Here is a 26958-nt window from a genome sequence, read left to right as displayed (position 1 = left end):
CTGTCAGTGTGTCTGGGGAGACTTCCAGCCATCCGCTCACTGTGACAGCCCCTCACCATGCTCTGGCTCAGCCCACGCCATCTCCAAGCATGGCCTTTCCGTAGGGGGTTGCAGGCCCGAAGGGAGAGAAACACACTTAGTGAACTTTCCTTGTATCATTAGTTTCTCACTGAAAAATGTGATAGTGACTCCTGGTTTGGTTTTTGTTTTTAAATCAAGCAATGAAAGAAAGAGGAAAAGTAAGCCGTTTATTACGGACCAGAACCGATCCAAAGAAAAATCACACAATTCATAGAGCACCCTTCTTCCTCGGATCGTCCATTCCTTCCAGGGCATTATGCTGTTAAAAGAGAAGAAAGGGAAGATTAGACCCTGCAGTATGCATTTCACACCCTTACCACAGAGGCATGGGACCCAGGATTCCTGGGCACTATTTGAAAAGGAATCCAAGGAGTTCCTGTTGCGGCAGAGCAGAAACAAATAAGTTTGGTATCCATGAAGACACAGGTTTAATCCCTGGCCTTGCTAAGTGGGTTAAGGATCCAGCATTGCCATGAGCTGTGGTGGAGGTTGCAGATGCGGCTCGGATCCCACATTGCTGTGGCTGTGGTGTAGGCAGGCAGCTGTAGCTCCGATTCAACCCTAGCCTGGGAACCTCCATATGGTGCAGCACTAAAAAGGAAAGAAAGAAAGAAAGAAAGAAAGAAAGAAAGAAAGAAAGAAAGAAAGAAAGAAAGAAAGAAAGAAAGAAAGAAAGAAAGAAAGAAAGAAAGAAAGAGGGAAGGAAGGAAAGAAGGAAAGAAAGAGGGAGGGGAGGGGAGGGAGGGAGGAAGGATGGAAAGAAGGAAAGAAAGAGGGAGGGGAGGGGAGGGGAGGGAGGAAGGAAGGAAGAAAAGGAATCCAAGATGGACTCAGAGACCAGAGCAGCTATGCAGAGCAGGGACCTCTTTGAGCAAAAGTCACCTGCAGGGAGAAGGGGCAGTAATAGAGTCCAGGGAACAGAGATGAAGGTCCAGAAAGGAAATTCAAGTCTCAAAACAGGGAGAGTCAGAGGGTCCCTGAGGAAAGGCTGGAACGGGACTCAGGCTGGTCTGAGGAGGTGCTGGTGGTGGGAGGGTGCACGGGAGGGGACCAGTGAAGCCAGTTAAGGAGCAGGCTGCCTGCAGCTGTGGTCACTGGGGCCCTGGGCTGGAGTGGGAAGATTCATTCATTCATTCATCCTTCCATTCGCTCCCCCATTCAGTAAATATGCAGGCATTGAGTATCTGGTGGGGTTACGAAGATGAATAAAGCACAGCCCCCATCTCCCAGAGAGAGAGAGAACTCACAAGTGAGCAAAGACAGAGGCAATCAGAGTTACAGCATGGTAAAGGCAATGCCAGAGACTCCTAGGTGCAGGAACCTAAGGCAAAAGGTTTCTGGAGAAGCTAGACTCTGAGCATCAGGTGGGGGGCAGGCTTGCTGGGCCTGGGCATGGAGGTCGGACCCAGGCTGGGGGCCGGTGGAACAGCTGTGTGACTCTTCTGAGCGAAGTGAAGGCCAGGAGAAGCCAGGGACCCAGACGGGGGAGGGCCTGATTCTTCATGTCCCAAATCCCTAGGAAGTTTAGACTCCACTTCCCTTGTGAACAGGACCTGGACCTATAAGGACTGATGAGAACTGATGAGAGAGACTGTCAAGAAGATGCGAATCACATCGGGCTAGAAATATGAAGCCAGAACATGGAAAGGAGGCCAGCGCTACGGAATGTTTCAGAGGAAGGACTGGCAGAACACAGCAGTGATAGTTGGATGAAGGCAGGGAGGAGGTACAAGCTGAATCAGTTTCCGGTCTGTGTAACCGGAAGCTGGGTTGGATACAGGAGGAAGTCCGGAGGGGAAGAATTCCATTTTGAGCGTGCTGTGGAACCTCCGGATGGAGGTGTCTGGCATGCTATTGTTTAACCAAGTCTGGAGTTCAGGCTAGAGGGACAGTGTGTAAACAGAGGTTGTAATAATCCCTGGACAAGTGGGCAACAAAGCCCTGGGCTGTCTCAGATGGCGTGGGAGAGGGGGAAGAGCGAGTTGAGGGAGAGCTGAGGCTGGAGCCCTGGCAAACATCACTCCTTTTCTGGAGCAGGAGGAAGAAGAGGGCCCCCCAAGAATAGAGAGATGGCCTGGCCAAGGGCGGTGGGGGGCAAGGAAGCCACGTCTCAGGGGCAGGGGATTTCAGTGAAGAAGGGAGTTCTCAACAGCATCATATTCAGCCATGAGGTTCAACTGGAAAATGGGTGGACAGGGGCCAGGTGACAGCAGAGGGCGGATGTAAAAGAGCCCCCGCCCTAAGAGAGTGGAGAGAGGGTCCTGGAGCGGCAGGTGCACAGAGCTTTTCCTTGGTGACCAGATGAAAAGGAGCAAGAGAGAAACCAAGGATAAACTGGAGGCAGGGGGTACCCTGTACGGCAGAGCCTCCTTATTCCCAGAGATTTGTCTCCTTGCTACTACTTGCTTGTAACCCCCAAATCAGTACACCTGGTGCTTTGGCGTCATTCCGGGACCTGCACAGAGTGACAGAAACTTGAGGCGCCCATGCGCTCACACGAGGCCATCGGCCTCCCCGTCTCCTCTCTCATGCCGTAAACCAGTGTCCCCCTTGAGGTCTACTTAGTGCCGTGGGTTTTAGCGTGTCTGTGCTTTTTGGGGGTGATTTTGCTGTCTAGTGTCCTGAACAAGGGAAGGCTGTGCTGTGCCTCGCGGAGTAAACACCTCCAGGAGAGGAGCTCCGTTCGGGCATGAGTGACCGCGACGGTGTGAGTTCAATATTAATAAATCGACAAGCATTAAAATAAGACATCCGTGCTGGGGGTTTGGGATGGAAATGCTCTATAATTGGGTTGCGTGATTGCAGTACAACTATAAATGTAATAAAATTCATTAAAATAAATAAATAAATAAATAGTAAAATAAATAAGACATCTTTCAATAGAAACACACCTCAAAAGAGCATACTGATGATTGGACAAAATGTGACCAAACGTTCCCAGGACCCTAACCCTGTATTTCCTGCGGGAGCGACGGTATGATAGTCACTCATTCAACATCTGCAGCCACTCTGAAGACCATCACTACCGCCAAGTAATGAGAACGCGCTGTCCTTGGTGAAGCAATGATAGGCCTGTGCAGCAGATAAGCATCAGAGCAGAGGGAGAGTCAGGCCAGCTTTCTGCCTCGGGCACTGGCTGGGCTTTTCTATCCTATGTGGGAGGATCTGGTTCCCCCAGTGGGTGGGCTGTCCGGTGAGATCAGGCTAAGACGTTGTGACAAATAAGTATGATTCCTGAATATCGAAATCACTCAGCAAGCTCACACAGGTGGCCAGGTTTTAGGGTGGCCTCGCCCACATACTGGCTGGCAGGTAGGTGTGCTGTTAACGCCTCCAGCCAATTCAAGTCTTTGCCTTCCAAGTGGCTACTTCATGTATCACTTCACCCAAAACTTTCTTAAACAGGAGTATGCGTTGTGGCTCGGCAGTAATGAACCCAACTAGGATCCATGAGGACACGGGTTCGATCCCTGGCCTTGCTCAGGGGGTTAAGTATCCCGTGTTGGCATCAGCTGTGGTGTAGGTCACAGGGGCAACTCAGATCCTGCGTTGCTGCGGCTGTGGCGTAGACCAGCAGCTACAGCTTCGATTCGACCCCTAGCATGGAAATTTCCATGTGCCATGGATGCTGCCCCTCAAAAGACAACAAAAAAAAAAAGAAAAAAGAAAAAAAATTCCTTAAACAAATGATCTTTAAGAGTTTGCCCCCTGGTGCTAGTTTCTAAATGTGGAGATAGTGACATAAGTTGAGTATCACAAGAAGGAAAAGAGGTGCCTTGGAGATAAGCAGATATCCGGCGCTAAATCCTAACCCAGCACCACCTCTGAGGGCAGGGGCCTCCATGCATCAGCTTCCTTCTCGACAAAATGGAGATAATAATGATAAAACTTCACTCAGATAGTTGCAAGATTTATATAAGGCAGTGTAGGTGAAAGAGTTCTGACCTTCACTGGTGCGGGGCCAGGCACAAGGTGGGCATTTGATGAATATTTGTTGAACAAACTGATAACATCATGAGACTGATTCTTTTCATCTAGCAATTGAGTTTTGTTTGGCAGTGTTTTTGGCTGCGCCCATGGCATACAGCAATTCCTAGGCCAGGGATTGAACTCACACCACAGCAGTGACCCAAGCCATGGCTGATGACAATGCCAGGTCCTTAACAGGCTGGGCCACCAGGGAACTCACCATGCAGTTATGGTCAAAAGACCTCACTGAGAACTATCTTCTTTGCTCCCTGGGGTATAAAGTGGGAATGCCACACTAATAATTCTAGACTAAATGACACTGCAACGTACAGGAAAGTTCATCACTCACACTGTTGTGGTTTGGGTGCCCACAGCAGGGTCTGTAGTCTTCAGACCAGCACATCATGCAAAAGTCAGAACTAGGCCAACTATAAGGAGCAAGGAAAATGGGAGGCTCGCAAACAGATTCCTTTCATCGTGAGAGCTGGGGCATGACTTCCCACCATTTGTTTTATTTTATTATTTTTTTGGCCATACCCATGGCATGTGGAAGTTCCCAGGCTAGGTATCAAACCTGAGCCACAGCAGTGACAACTCCAAATCCTTAACCCCTAGGCCAGCACAGAACCCCTCCAACACTCCTAATTTAGGGAAGAAAATAAGAAAAAAATCTCAGAGCTCTTTATTTAAATACTCCACTTCACTATCCACTCCTGCATATGCTGTGATTTTTAGCAGCCTGAAAGAATCCTAGAACAGTGGCTGTTAAATTACAAAAATGCTTACTCAGCTCCTGATTTGTTCCAGAACCTGAGCCAGGCTCTGAAGATTCCGTGATTCTAGATGAGCCAAAGTCTCTGCCTTCAGAAAGCTCCCCCACCAGAAACCTGCCATTCGCAATTTGGAAAGAGTCATCCCGAATTTGGTCCTGCATTTGTTTATTCCTTCCTTTCAACCTGATGGAAACCCCATTATATTCTAGACACGCTTTTTAGCTTTTTGAACTAGACAGAGGATATTGTTATTAATGACTATAGACACATTATGAATCATATTCTTCTTGCCCTTAAACTAAACTAATTAATAAGGATGACAAGGTAACACGTCCTGAAGGAGCTCATGGCGTAGCAGGGATGAAAACAAATAAAAATTATAGGAGTTCCTAATGTGGCTCAAGGTTAACGACCTGACGTTTTCTCCGTGTTGATGTCCGTTCAATCCCTGGCCTCGCTCAGTGGGTTAAGGATCTGGTGTTTTCTCAAGTTTTGGCCTAGGTCACAGATGTGGCTCGAATCTGGTGTTGCTGTGGCTGTGGTGTACACCGGCAGCTTCAATTCTGATTCAACCCCAAACACGGGAACTTCCATATGCCGCAAGTGTGGCCATAAAAAGAAAAATCATAAATCTCCGAAGGACTGAGCCTGAGAGGTTAAGGGATCACTCCCACAGCTCCTAAGTGGCAGAGAAAGCTCAGAACCAGATTTCAGCCACTGTGGGTTAGTCTCATCACTGGACGCCTTGGGCTGGCCTTGTGTCAAGATTCTAGGAAACTTGGAGCACAGTGTGGAAACCTGCCCTGCTGAGGGTTATGGGAGAGCAGAGATATAACTGGGGCATAAGTCAAGGTCAACATCCAGGCCAGGGAGGGAGTGTTTGGCCTTTAGTCTGCGCTGCCTTTAAAGAGACACTTTCTAAGTGATGAATTCCTTTACAGAAATCAGATAATAAATTTACTTTTGGATATATGCGTGTGTATATATATGTACATAGTGTGTGTATATATGTGTGTGTGTGTATATATATATATCCAATATAATCACTAATCAGTAACATACAGCCAGTCCATTGAGAATTCCATCTTTCCCCCTGAGGATGTTCTGTAAAGCAAAAAGAAATGACTTCAGTTTGTAAAAAAGGAATATGATGAGTCTGTTTCTTTGTAATGAGTACTTTCTTGATCTCAGCATGAAGCTGGTTTTTATTTTTAGGGTGCACACAGATTAAAAAGAAAACCTACCATTTACATCTCTCCTCCACCACACCCCCCTGGTAAATTTCCCTTCGATTTTGGTGAAATGTCAGTTGACCTCTTTCAAGTTCAGGTGGTTAAAAATTAATCATACTGTGCTTAGCTGACTTTTTTGATAACAGAAGCTCAAGGACCCAAAGTGAAAGAGTCTGTCATCCACTCAAAAAAACAAAAACCTGAATGGTTGCTACATGCCTGGCTCTGGGCAGGGCCCTGGGGGATGCTGGCACTGATGTTATGCCTGCCTCCCCTTGGGGGCTGGCGGAGCGGAGAGAAAATAGACAATGGCAGGGCCTGTGGTGAGGACTTTAGGAGGGCCCGTAAAGGGACATCTCTGATTTGGGGAGATCCCTCAGGAGAAGCACTACTGAGCTGAGATCTTAAGGGAGGAGGAAGAATTCGGCAGGTGAATGGTCCAGGAGGAGGTCGCAGGGAAGGAACTGCAAATACTTCAGCCCTGCAGGAGCTTCAGAGCTGGAGGACCTGGGAGAGATGAGGCTGGAGAAGTGGGCAGGGGCCACAAAGGCCTTTGTAGGTCTCTTTGCTAGGGAGTTTGGACTTTATTCTGAAGGCATACAGTACTATGCAAACTGTAAAGCACGTGAAAGCCCAAGCTTCGTAATTAACCTGTGTGTGTGTGTAAAAATGAATGTGCACTGAGTCCACATCTATACTGACACCCAAAGATTCCTTTTAAATGTGCCCTTCATGGTGTCCCTTTAATACTTAGGAGCCTTAAAAAAGACAAAGCTGCCTTTGCACCAATCCCCAGTAAGTGGAATGTATACCCCCATGAGACTTAGTGGCACCTAGTGTTGGGTGTGTGTTGCCCACAGCACCGAGGCAAATAGGCTGTCCTTCCTCTTGGCTCAGGATCTGCCCCTGCTTTGTGCTGAAAGTGAAGCGAGCACTAAATGGAGAAGGATCAGGGTCTCCTCTGTGTTTCCAGATAAACCTGAGGACAGCACACAAGGTGGATAGGACCTGAGGCAAGAACACAGTCCAGTGGTGACAGCAATGAAATGATGAGCTAAAGCCAGAGGGATTCTGTGGGCAAAAGCCCCAGGCTCGGACCCCTGTGGATGTCAGAAGAAGATAAAGTGTAAAGAAGAACCAATGATCCTCAGAAATGTTGAACTGGAGAAAATTCAGTAGATGGTGATGCCTTTGGTTAAGCCAGGGAGCTGAAGAGGAGGCTGAGTTCCAGGAGTGCACAGGTTCACAGGTTCTCAGCGGGCAGCTGAGGTAAGGGCCTGGGTGTCGGGGTAGAGTGAGGTGAGTGATGGGTAATTGGAAACCACTGCACATCCATGATCAATTCAGGCAAGGGGACAAGATGACGGAGTCTACAGAAGAGAAAAGAAGGGCTGAGGAGATCCTACAAGGGGTCACCAGGACTTAAATTACTGATCAAGAGGAGGAAGGCAGATTCGGTTGCTACCCAGGATTGCCATCCAGTTTGCAAAAAGCAGATCAGGGAAGGGGAGGCGGGGAGGTTGGGGCCACAGCCGTGGACCACAGTTTTGTCAAGGAGCTGAGAGAGAAGGCGGGAGGGAGGGACAGCAGTTGCAGGGATGGGGAAACCGGATCAACGAAAGGAGATGTGCTGTGTGTCTTCGCGTGCTCTTAGAGTGGAGAGGTTTGATCACATCAGCAGCAACACAGACAAACGCCACAGGGTAGAAACCTGACGAGATAATTGAGGATCAGAATTGGGGTGGAGAGAAGAGAAGATGGAAGGTCAGACCGGAGCTGAACAGTGGACTACAGGTGTTTGGATGTGGAGGAGCTGCAGTTTTAAGGCATCTCTTCCAGTAGCATCTGTTTCTAAATACACGTGTTTTTAGCTGTGGTCCCTTACCTCAAGGCTGTTACTCAAAGCCAGTGTTCGTTCTTGCTCTGGGCCACTGGTTCGGGAAACTTCTATTTCCAGGAGGAGGGAATCTTCTCATGGTCTCTGAAGATAGAAAGGGAATATACAGGCTCTGTCACATCCAAACCTAAGACAACACGGGCTGTGTGACTCTGCATTAATGAGAGGGGCTGTGACCAGCACAACCAGAGCCCTGACGGCCAAGAGGCTCCCCAGGAACAGGATGACTTCATCTTCCTTGTCAAGCTCTCCCTCACTCTCGCCTGCATGGTGTCACAGCTGAACCCACGGCTGTAAGCCCCCGAGGGCAAGGACTGTCACATTTATCGTTCAGTCCTCCATGGGATCTGCCCAGGGCTTGTCACACACATTTGTTGAATTAAATGGAATTGTCATGTTCAAAGCCATCTCTGCAACAGCTGCACATCTGTGTCAATGCTGTTCTCAAGCCCCAAAAGGTTTTTACAGTTTAACTCTGGAATTACCTTGAGACATATAAAAAGGATCAGTCATATTCATTTATAACCACATAATATTTTTTTGGTCCCAAATGGCATTTTCCCCAATGGGGTGGTCAGCCTCCAAGACGGCCTCCTGGTGTTCACACGCTTGGACCTTCCCTCCCACGCTGGACCAGGGTTGGTCTGTGCGATTAATAGACTATGCAGAAACGATGATATATCACTTTCAAGACTAGGCAATAAAAGACTGCTGTCTGTCTTGGATGCCCTGTGGCTTGCTCATTCTCCTCTCTTCTCCCCTGTCTGTCTGTCTCTCTGGTCATATTCTTGGCAGAAGCCAGATGTTATGTTTTGAGCACCTGCAGACAGCCCTGTGGAAAAGCCCAGATGTTAGAAACCAAAGGCTTCCATCCAATAGCCCAGGAGGAACTGAGGCCTCCTGCCTGCAGTTGTGTGAGTAACCTTGGAAGTGGATCCCTCAGCCCCAGTCAAGGCTTCAGATGAGATCAAGTCACGGTCAATATCTCGTCTGCAGCCTTTTTGAGGCCCTGAGCCAGAAACACCCAGCTAAGTGACTGATGGGTTCCTGACCCAGAAACTGTGAAAAAATAAATGTCTGTTCTTTTAAGCTGTTAAGCATTGGGGTAATTTGGCACAGAGCAATAGATACCTAATGCACAGAAGCTGGTTATTAATTTGATTAATTGGATGTCTTTCCAAAAGGCTTTTAGCTACTTCCAAAATTAAATCCAAGGACCTATGATTTCCCCTCTACAGAGATTCAAAAGACTAGGCCACAGATTCTGAAGGCAATTGAAAAAAAAATTCAAAAATGTGATCACGTTGTTAGAATAACTGTATTTCTCCCAAAGTGATACCTCAGAGGAGGTCTAAACTTGGTCATTTTTTTAAAAAAGTAAGACTCATATTGTAAACTTTCGTACTTCAAATAAACTGGAGTAAGCCTAAGGAGACTCAGACACTGAGCTCAATGAAATATTAATATTTGTGTTATTCAGGTTAATGGCAACCTCTCATCAGAGAGTGAATTTCACAATTCTTTTGGAAAGCATTGTGGAAAAAACCAAGGTTTTAGCATCTGACAGATCTAACTCAAAGTCCTATCGCTGCCACCTCCTACCTGGATCAAAGTCTTATATTGGCGGTGTTATAGAAACTCACGAAGTCTCCGCTTGCTCATCTATAAAATGGGAAGCAACATCACGCCACCTCACAAGATGGTTGTGAAGTGCAAGAAGAAGTCCGTCAAGCAACTCAGAGGGTAAGTATTCTACAGATACAAGGAACACCATGAGACAGTGCTCATTTCTTCTGTGTAAGGGAGGCATACAGAGCCATCATGAAGTTTAAATGAGAAAAGCGATCATAAAAGGGAGAGACAAAATAACTTAGTTCTATTGGCCGGCTGGAAAGTACAGATGAGGGTGGAGGGCAAAGAGAAGTTCAAACGAGCTGAGGCTTTCTAGAAAAGGCTCTAGAGTGGGACAGGAGGGAGGTAAGCTCTGATTTCCTGAGCCAGCTCTGATTTTTTTTTTTTTTTTTTTTTTTTTTTTTTTTTTGCTTTTCAAGGCCACACTCATGCATATGGAGGCTCACAGTTTAGGGTTCGACTTAGAGCTACAGATGCCAGCCTGATCCAAGGGCACTTGTGACCTACACCACGGCTCATGGCCACACTGGATCCTAAACCCACTAAGCAAGGCCAGGGATTGAACCTGCATCCTCATGGACACTAGTCAGAGTCCTTTCCACTGTGCCACAACAGGAATTCCCAGCTTTGATATTTTGATTCCTGATCAATTTTAAATGAGTTTTGATACCTCAAGTTTAGCTTCTCAATGATTCACAAAACACGTTTATGCAGGACTGTTCTTTTCTTTTTCATTGAAATTATTTTTTACGTCGGGGTTTATCGCCTATGACATGACTTCAGCGGAGTCTGGCTGGATCACAAAGGGATGTGTTGGGTGTCATGAAGAAGAAAGCAAGGCCGCTTACCAAGTGACCGTTCATAAAGTGGCTCGGTTCTGGATACGTCAGGAATGAGACCTGTAACACACCAATGGTCAGAAGGCGAGAGCTCGCTGCTCACTTCTGAAATGTTCTATGGCTTTATTACTGATGCCACCAGCATGCCTCTCCAGTAGACAAGCAGTGGGAGATCCCCAAAGAGTTTTGTTCTCATCAGCACCAAGAGGAAGACTCCTCCTATTTACCTATTTTACCAATAGGTAAAAATGTTTCCTAAGCCATAGAACTCTAATCCAATCCCGCTTCAAAAGACAGACCACACAAGAAGGGGAAAAGAGGAAACGTCTCCCTTCCCCAAGTAAGATTCTTAAAGCAATGGTCAGCTCTGTTCACATGGCTGGAAGATTCCAGAATTCAGCCTCGACTAGTCAGATGAGGCTTAGTCCAGACCCTCCCACCTACACATCGTTATGGGCCCCATAACTTTGGTCCTGCACGCAGGCGAGAACAAGCATGTTCAAGTTGGGGGGGCCTTCTTATGGGAAAGCCCAACACCTGTCCTGCCTACCTGACAGCGATGTTGGGGCCATGACATAGAACCATGTACAGAAAAGCCTGCGTAAATATGAAGAGTTGCCTAAATGAAGAGGTGTGTCATCACTGCCTAGCATCCATAAAGGAGCAAAAACAAATGTTTATTTTCTCTAATTTCTGTAATTGCTCACAGGTGATGTAGAGATAGTTTCAGTTTTAAATGACTCCCTGACAGAAAGCTACACTATGAAGATTCATGAAAAAATATATATATATTTAAAGAATAGATGTCAACTTACCACGGAAATAATTGTTTCTTGAGGTAGAGGATCCCAAGATATCCCCAAAAATCATCTAAGCCAGTTGAGGCATCCATATGGACCCAGCACATGAAAGGTAAAAAAAGGAAAGACACTGCCAAAAAATGCAAATATTATCTGGAGGACTCAGATTATTATAATTTATTTTAAGGAAATAAGACAACATATTAAAGAACTTTATATGATATTGAACAAGTAAAAAAGCAGGTGAGGAGGAGCAAACTGTATGAAGTTAAAATTGTCTGCAAAGGGGGAATTCCCATTGTGGCGCAGCAGAAACAAATCTGACTAGAATCCATGAGGATCCGGGTTCGATCCCTGGCCTCGCTCAGTGGGTTGGGAATATGGCGTTTCTGTGAGCTGTGGTGTAGGTTAAAGACGTGGCTCAGATCCTGCATTGCCATGGCTGGCAGCGGCAGCTCTGATTCGACCCCTAGCCTGGGAAATTCCATGTGCTGGGGTGTGGCCCTAAAAAAGCAAAAAAAAAAAAAAAAAAAAAAAAAAAAAAAAAAAAAATTGAGAAGGTTTCCACTAGACTCAGAATGACTCCTGAATATTGTGGACCAGAAAGACAGACCCTCATTCTATGGACTTGCAGATAGACTGGGTTTAAGTAAAATGTGGGAGTTTTCTCTCTCTGAAGCCCCACCTGTGTTCAGCAGCAAAAGGTGTACACAGGTAGTCTTCACGAAGCCACCAAAAACCATGCAATAGTCACAAAGTAAGGTGGCTGCTAGGCTCACAACCTTTCTGCCAGGTGTTGGGCTACCTTCCTATCACTCCCTCCTTCCTGAACAGCTGGTTAGCCTGCCAGCCCCCATCACAGTGATTGTTTATTCTAGAGGGGGCACAGTTCAGTGGGGGAAAGAATAGTCTTTTCAACAAGTGGTGCTGGGATATTCACATGCAAAAGAATGAAGCTGGACCCCTTCCTAATCAAAATGGACCATCGATCTAAATGTCAGACTCACACACAAACAAAAGAAAAAATAGATCAATTGGACTTCATGAAACTTTAAAACTTTTGTTCTTCAAAGGGCACCATCAACAAAATTAAAAAAATAAACTTACAGATGAGAGAAAATATTTGCAAATCCTATATTTGAGATGAAACTTATATGCAAAATATATAAAGAACACATACTACTCAACAACAAAAAGACAGCTAACCCAATTTAAAAATTGGCAAAGGATTTAGGTAGACAGGTCTCCAAAGAAGATATGTAAATAGCTAATTGTTACTCATTAGGAAAATGTAAGTCTAAACCATAATGAGATACCCCTTCATACCCACTAGAATGGCTAAAATAAAAAAGACAGACAATAGCAAGTGTTGACAAGGATGTGTAGAAACTGGAATGCTTACACATTGCTGGTGGGAATGTAACGTGGTATAGCTATTATGCAAAACAGTCTGGCAGCTTTTCAAAAACCTATACATAGAGTTATTTTATAACACAGAAATTCCACTTGTAGATAAAAACCCAAGATAAATAAAAATGTATGTCGTCACATAAGGACAGACTGAACCTCTTTGCAGAACAGATGATGACTCACAGACATTGAAAAACTTATGGTCTCCAGAGGAGACAGTTTGGGGGGTGGGAGGATGTGCTTGGGCTGTGGGATGGAAATCCTGTGAAATCAGATTGTGATGATCATTATACAACTACAGATGTGATAAATTCATTTGAGAAACAAACAAAAAAAAAATGTATGCCGACACAAAAACTTGCACACAGCATCATCATTGTCAACAGCCAAAAAGTAGAAACAACCCTAATTTTGATCAACTAATGAATGGATTGATAGAATGTGGTTTACCCCTTCAATGGATTATCCTCCAACAAGGAAAGGAATGAAGTACTAATACATGCTACAACACGTATGAACCTCCAAACATGCTAAGTGAAATAAACTACTCACGAAAGAACATATTGTCTGTTTCCATTTATATAAAATGGCCAAAAAAGGCAAATCCATAGACAAAGAACATGGATAAGTGATTATTGAGGTTCTGGAGAGAATAAGCAATGAGGTAAGGGGTACTGGCGTTTCTTTTCTCTTTTTTATTTTTTTTCCTTTTTTTTTTTTTTTTTTTTTTTTTTCTTTTCATGGCCACACCTGCAGCATATGGAAGTTCCCAGGCTAAGGGTCGAAACAGAGCTGCAGCTGCTGGCCTACACCGCAGCCACAGCAATGCCATATCTGAGCCACAGATGCAACCTATGCTGCAGCTCACAGCAACACCGGATCCTTAACCCACTGAGCAAGGCCAGGGATAGAACCCACATCCTCAGGGATACTAGTCAGGTTCTTAACCTGAAGAGCCACAACTGAAATCCACACAATTCTTATGTTAGAGACATGTTGTCTCATTGTACCCTTATCAGATATTTTCCATCTGCGCTAAGTCCTGTTTCATTATAATTGGGATACTGGGTCTTATTCTCCGTGGCTTCTATCTTTTTTTCTTTTTTAGATTATATTCTTTTCTCTGGAAATTCTTTCACAATCTACATATGTTTTTCAAGTGGTCTTTATTTTCATTACTCTGGAATTTTTTTTCAGTTTGATTTCTTTTCTTCCCTACTTCCAACAATGATTGATTTGTTCTCTAATTCATCCCAGTCAATTGTCTTTCATGTTTGTAATATCACCATTTATTTCACTGAAAATGTTTAACAACTGTTTTCTAATTTTCTTTCTTTTTCCTGTAAGAAATCTATTTTAGAATTTCCAGGAATGACTTTAAATCTCCATCTGCTTTCTTTTCTTTCTTTTGAATTGTAGAATTCTTTAAGAATTTTTTTTCTTTGCTCATAATTATTTTTTACAATCTCCTAATCTTTGAGGAAAAGTAACCAGGGCATTTATTTTAAAATCTTATTTTGCTCAGGGGCTAACGGAACTTAATATCAGAGTCTTCTTATAAAACTTGGTTTGGAAGAAAAGTGAGAAGTTTTCACTTTGCAATTAGGAAATTGCAGCAGGTTTGTGGGGTGTGCAAACAATCAGGATCAGCTTCCCAAATCAGAGAAGGAAGAAGGGTTAAATGAGGGGGACACTTATTAAATTAATTTCAATTGTGTATTTCTCTCAACAGTCTCCACTAATTCCTAGTGTGGTAAGGGCCCTCCCAGGACAAAGGGAAGGCAACCTGGCATGACCAGCATCTGTGTGCGCATGTGTAACTCTGCGGCTGCGAGACATAATCAGTATCCATGTGCAACTTTGTAACAGACCATCAACCAGAATTGACAGAATGTAAGTTATCTTATAAGGGGGACAAAGGGACCAAAATGTAAAAGGGAAAATAACAGAAGGTATATACGACAGCACCCCGCTGCATTCAGGGTTCAGCCTTTGGATGTGAATCCACCGAGCCAGTGCTGGCACGAAAAAATGCTGCTTCCTGGCAAAAAGTCTCAGTGTCCTGTCCTCTGTACAAGAATCCTGCAACGTGAAGGTGTTAGCTCTGCTTAGCATTCTCTCTCACCTGTCCTGCCAGCCTCCTGGGACCCCCACCTGTTCTTACCTAGTTCCAATCTGCTCTTCATCTACTGTCCCCACCCTGCTTATAACCTTTCCATAGCCCCATTGCTATCAGAATCAAGCCAAGGATTTTTTTTTAATGGCCACACCCATAGCATATGGAAGTTCCTGGGCCAGGGATCCACTGCGAGCCTAAGCTGAGGCAACACTGGATCCTTTAACCCCCTGTGCCAGGAGGGGAATCGAACCCTATACCTCTGCAGAGATCTGAGCCACCGCAGTCGGATTCTGAATCCCCTGTGCCACAGCAGGAACTCCGAGCCAAGGATGCTTGACATGACCATATGTCCCATAAAGTCCATCTTGACCAGGCTGTTGTCCTCTCCAGCCCCACCTCTATGCCTCTCTCTGTATTTTGTTCTTAATCATAATGGATTTCTGTCCATTACAATCCATCCGCCGAGCTTCTCCCACACTTCAGGCAACTCCCTTGTGCTCTCCACTGTGCTTGGAATTGCTTCCTCCCTCCCCTCCATAGCCTGTCCCCTTTGTCCTGACAGCACCCACCCTCCAGTCCCCCAAGAAAGCTAGCTCTGCTCCCACACGCTTTCCACCCTCTCACTACATGCCCCCCAATGCTTGCCTGGTAGGAAGGGGACCCCCTACTTGATGGACACCCCCAGACTTGTCTACACGAGGGCCAGAGCTGTACTGTCTTGCTCCTCATTCTCCACTAGCTTTCCCACATAAATCACAAAATCAACGTGTGCAGAATGCTTGGGAAATGAAGCTTGGTCCTTGTCACTTCTGGGTTAGCTTGGCCAGGTGCTCGCCAGCACCGCCCTTCCTGGACACTTCACAGAGTCAGACAAGGAGACCCTGAGTACCTGCTTTAACACCAGGAAGATAGGATCCTGGGGAAATCACCCAGAAATCACCTGGGGGGTTGATCCTTAAAAGTTGCCGGTGAAAACGAGATTGCTCAATCAGGTTATGCTCCACGGAAAGTTTTTGCAGAGTTCTCCCAACAGTGAAACCATTCCAGTCACAGGAATCATGAGTACGATCCCTTCCTAATTCTAAAATGGACCTTCACATTAAATATGTGAGACCTGGGTGTGTTAATAATAGGAGAATTTTACTTCATTATGGATAACTCTTAAAGTTGAAATGGTATACTCTTTGCACGTAATTTTCACTACAGAATTAAATCTTGAAAAATCAAATAAAAAGACGAGTGGAGAAAGGTGCTGTTGGATGGAGTCATCTGCAGAATGGTAGAGACTTTTTTTAAAAATAGCAAAGATACGATCTCATTACAAATAAAGGATAACATATCAGTTACATTTGTATCCCAAGTTAGAGTCTAGAGTCTTCCTCTTCATATGTTCGTGACAATTTCTTCCTCCGTTTACTTGCATTCATTAAAGTATTGATGAGCATCCACCCTGTACTAAACATTGTCCTAGATCAACCACACAAACCTCCCCTGCCCTCATGAGATACACATTCTAGTAAGGAAGTCAGTCAGTACACAGACAAACAAATAAGTAACCTACTTCCAAGTCAGAAATGTATATATTCTTGACTTCACAGTATTACTGCAGATGAATACCAATGCAGTGGAAGGAAAAAAGCTCTGCCATGCCATTTACTGAGCACCTATTATGTACCAGGTGCTGGACCAGCTCTTTCATGGGCATCAACTTACTCTGTTTCCTCTACACCCTAACAGGTGGTCTTTATTACTGGCATTTAACAGATGAAGAAGCTACAGAGCATGGAAATTAAATATCTGGACCCAGACTCCAGAGCCGGTAGACAGTTTTGAACACTGATCTGCCAAAAATGCCCGTCTTCACGCCACTAAACCACAGAGGTAGTGAGCTGCCGACTTAGATCTAAAACTTTGAAGATTGCTGATTGTTATTTGAAGCTCATGAAGCTCATGTCCCAAGTCTTGGGGAAAGAGGGAGAGAGACTTGGAAGAAGTAAAGGATATCGAGAATGAGATTGCAGGTATTAAAGGGAGATGCCAGCTGAGTAAGCAGCGCTGCGCTTTTCCACTACTGGATGATGTTCCAGCTCCTCTGCTTGTCACAGATGCACACAGACCCTAGGAGGTGCCATCCCAAAGGATGCCAGGCCCCTGCCCATACCTCTTCACTGCTGTTAGACTCGGAGCTGGAGGACCAGCGACAACGCACCCACACATCCTGCACCTTCTCAGCAGATATCTGCACGGTGCTTCTGCAGATGGCCGATGGCTGGAAAGGAGAAAAAATGAGTTCTGTGCCCGGCGGCTCATAGAAATGGTTAGATCTACCCAAAAAACTAGGCAATACCACAGGGCTGGATACAAAGAGGCAGACAGAAAGGAAAAATTCAGAGACAATTCATTGTTCCAAAATGAAAATTTCTAAAGACCTAAGCAAAAACAAATGATGATTTCCAGCTCTCTAGGCATTTACTTATTACAAGTTCTCAGGGAAAGCAAATGCTCCCTTCCTGAGCTTTGAGTGGGCTGCCTTGAAAGGTTTCCCATTGAAACAAAAAGAGATGGGAAGGTCCCCAAAAGACTCCGTTCTGCCCTCCCCTGGCCTCAGGTTTTGTTAGATCAGATGCTAGCAACACCTGAGTTTGGGATTTTTGTGAAACAGAGTCACAGCGGAAAGTCTCAGGAAACAGCAAAAAAAAAAAAAAAAAAAAAAAAAAAAAAAAAAAAAATATGATCCTCATTTCAGAATTGACACCAGTGTGAAGCAACCAAAACATGTTCAAACTGATAAAGTAACAAAACCCACAAACCTCATCCCTCTGAACATGACTGCCTCAGAGAGCAGATTTGAGGGGAGGGTGCTGGCCTGTGCAGGTGGGCTCCTGCCTCTGGGGTTCACCAAGCGTGGGGCCACATGCTGGCCACTGGGGATACAAAAGTGCCCATGCCATGGTCCTGTCCCCCACGGAGCCCAAGCTGGTAGGGGAGGCAGATTTTATACAACAGTCAGCTACAAAAAATGCAATTCACACCAGGAACACAGTTGGCATTTTAAATTCATTTAAAATAGAATTTGAAATGCCACTGGGAGTTTTCTTTGCTACTGGCCTCTTGGTATTTACGTTGCCTGGAATCATCATTATCCCCATTTTAAAGAATGGAAAACTGAGGCAGCATGCACAAATACAATTTGCCAGGATTATAGTTACAAACGCCAAAACTCAAGACCTCCACTCAAGACTCTGTTAGTGGTACCTCCAAGGGTAGCCGGACTCAGGCAGTGGCCAAGCCTTTGTGACTCTCAATCAGCTCCAGCTCATGCGAGAAGACAGAAGCTACCTGGATGGGTTTCCGGGCTGGCACCTTCCCCCGACACCTACCGTGAAGTAGCCCCTTTGGAAGTCACAGGTGGCAGGGTCTTCTCCAGAATCCCTCTTGCATGTCGTCTCTCGAATGCCAAACTCGATGTCCATGCTCAAGCTGTCCTCACCCAGCACATTGACCTTCACAAGAACAAAGCGTCAGTTTGGCACTGATGTGTTTCCGAAGGCTGCAGGCTACAGGTGTCTCTCTGCACAAGGAGGAAACAGGGACAGAAGCTTCCACCACCAAAGCTTTAAAGGGTCGTGGCAATCGCCCGGTTCTGGTTCCACACCTGCTTTCTGAAGACCAGAGAAGAAGTGCTGGTCTGAAGGCTCACAGAACTGAGACAGTGGGACCAGAACTCAGGTGTCCTCAGCCCAAGCTAAGTGTCGTATCTCATGACTCACATTTGCAATGGATCCTCCTTATTTAAAAATGTCCCTATTTGTGGACGTACCTCCTTGCTCAAAGGTAGGGATAACCCCACATCCATACGGGGTGCTTCCACAGTCATTCGCGGACACGCACAGGGAGGCAAAGAACTTGAGTCCCTGGTGCATGTGCTCCCAGCTGGGGTCAGACGAGGTCAGGCCGGCCTCCTTGTCTGTGTCCCAGCCTGTCCACAAGTCATTTTCATGGTCTATTTAATGCCACGTTTTCCTCATTTCTGTGCTTTTCCTTGGTGATCTTTCTGTGGCCCCCTAGCCTCGTGCTGACATGCTGTCTAGTGTCCTAAGTGCAGGAGGGCTGAGATGTGCCTTACAGAGAAAAGATATGCATTAGATTTGTTCAGGCCTGGGTTAAAGTGCTGGTACAGTCAGCTCAATGTTGGCGAACCAGCACATACATTAAATAATTCTTTAGAGGGAAATACACATAAAACAAGGTCCTATATTGATCAGTTGACAGAACCCCGAATTTCCCCAGGATTCACTGATTCAGTGTTGGCAGAGTCTTTATGGAATGTAACTACTGCGAATACCAAGAATCAACTGTATGTATTTTAAGTGCCCATTTCCTGAAAGCATGCCCCATGCTTTCTTAATAATTCCTGATATAAGTAAGGGGCTAGTCCCTCTCCGCTGCACAGTGCTGTCCAGCCCCACTTCCTGCTTGATCAGTTTGCATCTATGAATGTGTTTGCACAGTTTTCCACTCCTTTCAGCCAAGGGTGGGATGCTGGGAAGCTTCCAAACTTCCTGTTGAGTGCCGTTCTGATGACACGGAAGTCCTGTGACTTATTCAGTGCCCACTGTGTGCCCATCACCAGAGACAGACCGTGGAAGATCCCACGGAGATTAGATTCCGGGGGTGGAGTCCGGGGGGGGCGCCACACAGCAAATGCATGAAAGAAAACTAAAAAAAGGACCTTCCAGATGTCTGTGGTGCTATGAAGGGACAAAACCACAGGGTCATGGGGATTGATGGGCAGCAGATACTTTAGAGGGGGTGCCCTGAGAAATCCTCACAAGGAAGGCAAGTTTAAGCTGGGACTTGAAAGGATGGGAAGAAGCCCATCGTGTGGGGAAAAAGCAGAGCCAATGTCCTGGGGCGGAACAAGCCCAGCTATGGTGATGAAGCAAATGACCAAAAGGAGGAGCTCCCATCGTGGCTCAGTGGTTAACGAATCCGACTAGGAACCATGGGGTTGCGGGTTCGATCCCTGGCCTTGCTCAGTGGGTTGAGCATCCGGCATTGCCATGAGCTGTGGTGTAGGTTGCAGACGCAGCTCAGATCCCACGTTGCCGTGGCTCTTCGATTCGACCCCAAGCCTGGGAACCTCCATATGCCGCGGGAGCAGCCCAAGAAATGGCAAAAAGACCAAAAAAAAAAAAAAATGAACAAGAGGAAAACCATATCCTCTGAAGGTGGAGAGATGTGGTGTGCTGGGTAGTTTATGGTCTTCTAGCCCATGGGAAGCTCTTTTGATTTCATTCTCATGGCAATGAGAAGTTCTCAGAGTGTTTTAAAGATAAGATCTGAGTCACCCAGGCTGCCACAAGGAGAACATTGGGGGGCAAGGACACAATGGCAGCAGGGGGCTGGGAGGGAGCCCGCTGTGGTCCACTGCCTGACAGCACCTCAGGCTCCAAAGACCCCTTCCCTGCCAGTTCTTGAGCCCACCTTGTGGCAAATTTGATTTGTCCGTACATTCATGGGGAAATAAGTGACAAGCTCCAGGCTCGGGATGGCTGGTCTTTGTGTCTCTTTCTGACACAGGATGAGGAGTGTTGATATAAGCATAGTTTTCTGAAAATAAGTAGGACTGAAAACTCAGCATTGTGGCAGTTCCCTGGTAGCCTAGTAGTTAAAGACCCAGCGTTGTCACTCCGTGGCTTGGGTTCCATCCCTGGCCCAGGAACTTCCACAAGCCATGGGTGCAGCCAAAATACATACATACATACATACGTAATTTTAAAACAACAAAGATTTTTTAAAAAAACTCAGCCTTGCCATTGTTGTTTATTTATCATTTTAAAATATTAGATATTAAATCTGAATCTCATAAAAAAATTAAAACCTCTCTGTCAACCAGAGCCCATCGTGAGGGTTCTTCCCCTTAGATCATGCTTCCACAGTTTCCCCTGATGCAATTTGATGAGTGCAAACTGGCAAGACAAGAGCTCAGTTTAAAAAGATGAAGATGTGAGGTTTGGGGATACTGATAATTTTATTGAACCATGAGATGATTTTGCAACCTTTTTTGCAAAGGTAAGCACTTTTAAGCACGCTTTCCAGAATCTGGAGAAAAGCCTAGTAGCTTTGTGTTTTCATTTGCATTTACTTTCAGCCAGTGAATTTCTGCTCTGTATTGTTTGAAAAAAGGTAGGGTAACCCAAATATTCAACAATAAGGGATCAGCTGGAGAAAATCCCCAACCCAGCGTCACAGCTGAAGTAAATTACGGCACTTTACACTTGCTGTTACAGTGTGGTTCTGTTCTTCTTAAAAAATAAATTTTATATCCACATATAAAGAGGAAACATCCAAAAAGACATTTGGCCACATGTGCTCAGTGGTTGTCTCAGAGGACTGAGTAAAGGATGTTAAACTTGGTTTTCTCTTTCTTATTGTGTCTTTTGACTCTCTATAAGGAGTATATTTTGATTATTTTTTAATTTCAAAGAGAAATAAAAATAAACAAGCCAAAAAATGCATCAAAATTCTTCTTAGAGATTATAATGTTTAGTTTTATGTGTCAGCTTAGCTGGGTCACAGTGTCCAGATATGTGGTTAAATATTAATCGGGGTGTTTCAGTGATGGTGTTTTTGCATGAGATTAAAGTGGTGGACTTTGAGTAAGGCAAATTATCCTCCTTAATATGGGTGGGCCTCAGCCAATCAGTTGAAGATCTGAGTAGAACCAAGACTGACCTTGCCCTGAGCAGGAAGGAGTTTGCCAGCTGACAGCCTTCAGATATGAACTACAGCATCGGTTCTCCCCTAGGTCTCCAACCTGTAACCTCCACCTGCAGATTTTGGCTTTATCAAACCTCCCCAAGAGCGTGAGCCAATTCTTTAAACGAAATCTGTCTCTCTCTCTGTTTTTCTCGCTCTCTCTCTGTTTTTCTCCCCCTCTCAATTCTGTTTCTCTGGAGAAGACTAACACAGTGATCATATAGGTTTTTCAAAACAAGCCCTTATTTTGGACAAAAAAATAAAGCTCAGGTATAGCTATCTAGAATCATGGAGAAAGCCAAAAAGAAAAAAGGCAAAGAAGAGGAAAGGTAAAAATGGACACACAAAGGATCCCAGAGCGTCCACAGCTTTGCAGCTAATGCCCTGGGGTCCATCCACTCCCCACCCACCCTGCACCAAGAGGCTCAGTTGCCATGGTTACTTCCTGCATCCTACAGTCTCAGTCTGGGCTTCCTCTCTCGCACTCCATTCCATGCACCAGCTGCAGAGGTCTTAGAAGGGCTTCCTGAGCTTTACTTAAATCCCTCCCCTACCCCTGCAGAGGGTCTGGTGGGAAGTTCTTGTCAGTGAGTGAGTCCTAGCACAAACATGGCACCTCCATAGAGACTCCTCCCCATCGGAGAGCAGCCCCAGCCCCAGCTCAGGCCCATCTATATCCATCACTCTATTTTATTTTCTCCACAGACTCTCCACTCTGAAACTACCTTCACTTACTTACATAATTTGCACCCCATTCTGTCTTCATTCCCTTCCCGCCTCTCCCTCTCTCTTCCTCCCTCTCCACAGTGGAATCTGAACTCCAGGGAAATAGAGCCTTGTCCATCCTCTCTCTTGCTCGCCCCCAGCAGAGGGCCTGTGTCTTGTGTCTGCCTTTCCTTTCTCTTGTGTCCATGGAGGGACCAGTCCAAGTGAGCTTAGGGTCCATGATGGAGTTAGGAAACCATTGTGGCTGAAGCCCCCAGGCTTTCCCATCTTTTTTTAAAATGTAGAGCCTGAGAGCTAAGTTATTCAAAATCAGTTGCAAGGGTGACAGGGATGAAGTCGGCACAGGTAGTTGTAGAAGTCCCAATAGAGGATCATAGACAGAGAGGGAAACCTAGGGGACTTTGGGAGAACACTGTAAGTTATAAATTGCTCAAAAAAGCCACCAGCACAAGGCAGGCTTGCTTGACTAGTGGAGGTGCGAGAAGTGCCTCTGGTTGTTAGTTCGGGGATGGGTTGAGGGCCGCATTCAGATTCAAACCAAGGGCAGAAGTGTGAGGACTGCCCTTCTGCTGATTTGAATAGGCATCTTACCTGATACCAAGGAGGAGCTACTACTCCCAGAAAGGAAGAGGCGGGTTTTTCCAACCCCCACTCCCCTTGGATGATAAAACTGTAGCCCACCGGATCCTCGGGACAGACCCTCCTTGCCCACCCGCTGGCATCTCTCACAAGAGCCATATCTTAATAAATCTATTTCTTTCCTATCACTTTGTCTTTCGCTGAATTCCTTCTGCGTGGAGGCATGAAGACCCTGAACCTCAGTAAGTCCAGATATTGGGTGAATGCTAATTTAAAACGTGGGTTCAAGTCCCAATCTGTGTTCTGGCTAGGTTCAGGCCATCAGGGCTGTCAGTTTCAAGGGTATGTGATCCAGGTCTGTGGTAAAACCCAGTAGCTCTGAGAAAGACTGAGACCTGGGACATGGAACTCTTTGTTGCAGTGCTTGTACCTGGACAAACATCTGCTGAGCAACAGATACAAAGAAACTATAAGGGACTAAAAATAACTACACACATGTGCAGTTGAGGCATATTATGAACAACAAGATACAAAAAGACCCAAAAACCCAATGCCATTTTGGAGGTGTTGGGAGCAAAGGCAGGGGACTGTGCATGATCTCGGCACAGAGCACCACCAGGGGGTGGGCAGACCACCAAGCCACCCCTCCAACCTGACCCCTGGACCTGCCACACCCTCACCCCATTTAAAGGACCACCTCCCTGCCCCTCAGGGAGTGAGCAAGGAACCTGTTACTTTTCACTCCCTTGTGCTGCAGCCTAAGTTCTGATAAAGCCTGGCCTGAATTTCTTTTCTGGCCTTTTATCAATTTCTCTTGATTAAAGGAGTCCGAAGACCCTGGACAGTAACTGTCCTTAACCGTGACTCCATAGTAGGATGACCAGGAAACATTTAAGAATATGAGCCCCACCCCCGAGACTAGGATTTCATTCATCATCGTCCCTCCTGGACATCAGGAATATTTCAATCTCCCAGATGATGCTGATGTGCCATGGGGTTGAGAACCACTGGACTTATAAAGCAAACTCCGGGATAAAGTAGCTGGGCCTAACCCTTCTCCCTAAGTCCACTGAACTCTAACCCAAATCTCCCGCACATCCACAAACATGACCAAACCATCATTGCCTTTGGGCATGCTCCTAGAAATGAAACTATGAGCTCAAATGTTATAAACATTTATTTTCAGTGTTGAATGTGTTTATAAATACGCTTAATACATATTTCCAAATCGCTTTCCAAAGATACTTCTACCTCATCGCACCCTCTCTAGCAGTGCTGGCATTTCCTTTTCACTTTGTTTTTCTTCCTTTCTACCTTGTTATTTTAATTCTGTTTTTGTTGGCTATCAGAGAGGTGAAGTCTTTTTCCAAATGTGTTGAGCCCTTTTGTGCTTCTCCTTCAGTGAATTGTTTCGTATGCTCTGTGCCAATGATCTGTTCCTTCATCTCTTTCTTAAGGGTTTTGCATAGCTCTGGGGGGAACTTTCATGTCTCCTGGCATGGAAGGCATTGGCCCGTTTGGGGCCATCTTTAGGGCATTTGTAGAAGGTGTAACTAACACATACAATAAAGCAAAATGAGAGCCACTTCTGAGAAGATAGAAACATCACCAGGACAGATCAAAGGAGGAGGGTTTTCCTTCCACTGGGAGAAGAAAGGAATTTTTCATGGAAGAGACATGGTGAATATAACTTGGCTGACGAATTTGAGTAATGAGTAAAGGCTGGGGAGAAGCAAGAACAGGCAGACTTTCAGATGGAAGATCGGCACGCAGGAGGCGGAGAGGCACCTCCTCCTGAGTGTGTTCTCATTAAGGATCACACACCCGCATACATAAGGTGCCATTGTGTCTGGGCTCAGGTCTTGGATACCAAGATGGTTCACAGGCTCAAATGAGCCCTGGCGACTACACTTCATGCCAGCCCATCTCCACGGACAAGATTTCCATGGTGTCAGGAACTGACTTTTTGGGGATCTGTCCTCATGCTCTTATGCCTTTAATTAACTACTAACTTTTGTCTGTAGTGAGAACTAGCCAAATCGCAAGTAAATTTAAACTGTTTATTGGCAAGAGGACACCAATTCCACCACACCACACACGGATTTCATTCAGTGTGAAAGACGGAGGCCAGCAGAGCCATGTGCAAGGGAGATATACTTTCTATTACACTACTAGAGGGAACGCACCCTTCAGCTTGGCAGCTGGCCAAACCTGCACCTGCACATCCAGCCCAAGTGATCTCACTCTGGCCACAACAGCCTGCTTCTGGGCTGGACGCCTAGCTACAGCATCATCTTCGTGACCTATGGCCCAATTAGAAAAGATAACTGGGACAATTCAATTAATTTCCTGGGAATCTGGATGGGAGAAATGGGGCCAGTTTCTGAAAAGGAAGGGTCAAGACGAATGCACTATATGGACTAGATCTAAGAAGCCGTGACCTGTGTGACCTTCACAGGAGGAGAAGGAGAGGGAGCAAACAAGTTGCACCCTAGGGTGGCACCCAGCAGGGATGGGAGAGACGAGCACCAGGTGGAGAGGAATCCAGCCTTTGGGCCTCTGCGAGGAAGCAGCTGCTGCCTGGACCCCTGGCCGTGTCCATGTGGTTCCCAGTTTCCAGGCATCCTGGCTGCAGCAAGTTCTAATTCATAGGACCTGGAACTTTCTAGAACCTGCTCACCTCCCATCTTAACCTAAACTCGCTGGCAGGTATTTCTGCTCCCACTTTACACAGGATGATGAACAAGCAGTGAAATCACCTGGGGCCCAGCTAAGAGGGAGGCCAACTGCTGCCTCGTTTCTCATTTCCTTTGAAGGATGTTTCTGTCTCTTTCTTTGGCAATCACAGCCGTAGTCATTGGAAGCCCATGAAAATTCATCGTTTTCCATTTCCCAAAGATAACAGGAAACAGACTATTACCAAACTGACAAAGGAAAGGGGCTTTCTTTGGCTCAAAAACCAGAATTTATTTCCTCTAAGTATTAGGAGCAGAACCACTGAACTTGAAAAAGCCTTATTTCTAATAAATAGGCAGTTTTTAATAAAACATCTTAAGAGGAACCATGGAGACTTTGGGTACAGAAGCAGGATATGCGGAGGGTAACATCTGGAAATAGGAAATGAGGCCAGAGGGAAGAAAACGGCAGAAGAATCAGGCTTGCAAAGGAGCTCTGAAAGCTTTATGACAATAATAGCAATTAAATCCTTTCTCTATCAAAACAAACAAACAAACAAACAAACAAAAAAACAAAACAGTGTGAGGGAGCTGAGCAGCTACTATCGGTTTAAACTGGAAATTTTTTCCATGAAAAATTAAATTTAAACTGGAAAACTTTAACTTCATTTTAAACTGGAAACATTTTCAGTTGAAATTTAAGTATTTTTGTACCCCCCAGGTTTTCCCATCGAGGCTCAGTGGAAATGAATCTGACTAGTATCCATGAGGATGTGAGTTTGATTCCTGGCCTCGCTCAGTGGGTTAAGGATCTGGCGTTGCTGTGAGCTGTGGTATATAGGTCACAGATGCAGCTCGGATCTGGTGTTGCCGTGTCTGTGGTGTAGGCCAGTGGCTGCAGCTCCAACTAGACCCCTAGCCTGGGAACCTCCATATGTCAAGGGTGAGGCCCCAAAAAGACCAAAAAGAAATTTCGTACACCCAAAATGACAACAGAAAGAAAACCAGAAGGAAGAATAAAGAGGATTAGAGAAGACAAAAGGGGCACTTACCCTTTTTAGTGAGCTCCTGAAGGCCCGAAACAGATAGGGGCTCAGCGACTGGGAATTCACTTTGGCCACGGAGGCGCCGACAGCCTCCCTCAGGGAAGATGGGTCGTAGTCATACACGGGAAAACCTGGACGCCCAAGCACGCGGGGACACGGTGAGGCAGGGCACACGGGTGGGGCAGCTCCACATCACTAGGTGCAGGTGGCCCTGTCTCTGAGCCCCTTACCTGCACAGGACCAGAAGCTCGTTCCCAGGACAAACATCGCCAACATCCTCATCGCCCTCTTCTCCATGTTGGGAAGAACAGCTTCAGTTCAGAGCCAGGGAGACCGTCCCTGTGCCTTTGGGGGCCACAAGTCGCCCTGAAAACAGCTCTTTATCAAATGTGACCTGGCTTGCTCTCTCTCTCTGACT

At 45.8% G+C, this 26958-nt stretch overlaps 1 protein-coding gene across 2 annotated transcripts; it reads right to left on the bottom strand.

Moving 5' to 3' along the window:
• Positions 1-228: 228 nt before the first annotated feature.
• SPP2 (secreted phosphoprotein 2) lies at positions 229-26958 on the bottom strand. Of its 2 annotated transcripts, none has more exons than XR_014828818.1 (8): positions 26771-26903; positions 26547-26671; positions 18133-18255; positions 13552-17021; positions 11239-11586; positions 10433-10483; positions 7941-8036; positions 229-340 (listed from the first exon to the last, which is right to left on the bottom strand). XR_014828818.1 is itself a non-coding variant. In NM_213780.3 (8 exon segments), coding segments are annotated over 7 exon segments (615 nt in total). In that variant the 5' UTR covers positions 26838-26958; the 3' UTR covers positions 229-340; positions 7941-7950.

This window comes from Sus scrofa, chromosome 15 (genome assembly GCF_054392235.1).
Source record: "Sus scrofa isolate SSC_HxYL_T2T_F1_AM1 chromosome 15, Sscrofa_HxYL_maternal_Yorkshire_Landrace_v2.0, whole genome shotgun sequence".
NCBI lineage: Eukaryota > Metazoa > Chordata > Mammalia > Artiodactyla > Suidae > Sus > Sus scrofa.
The sequence above is the reverse complement of the archived record's forward strand: the minus strand, read 5'-3'. Positions and strand labels throughout refer to the sequence as shown.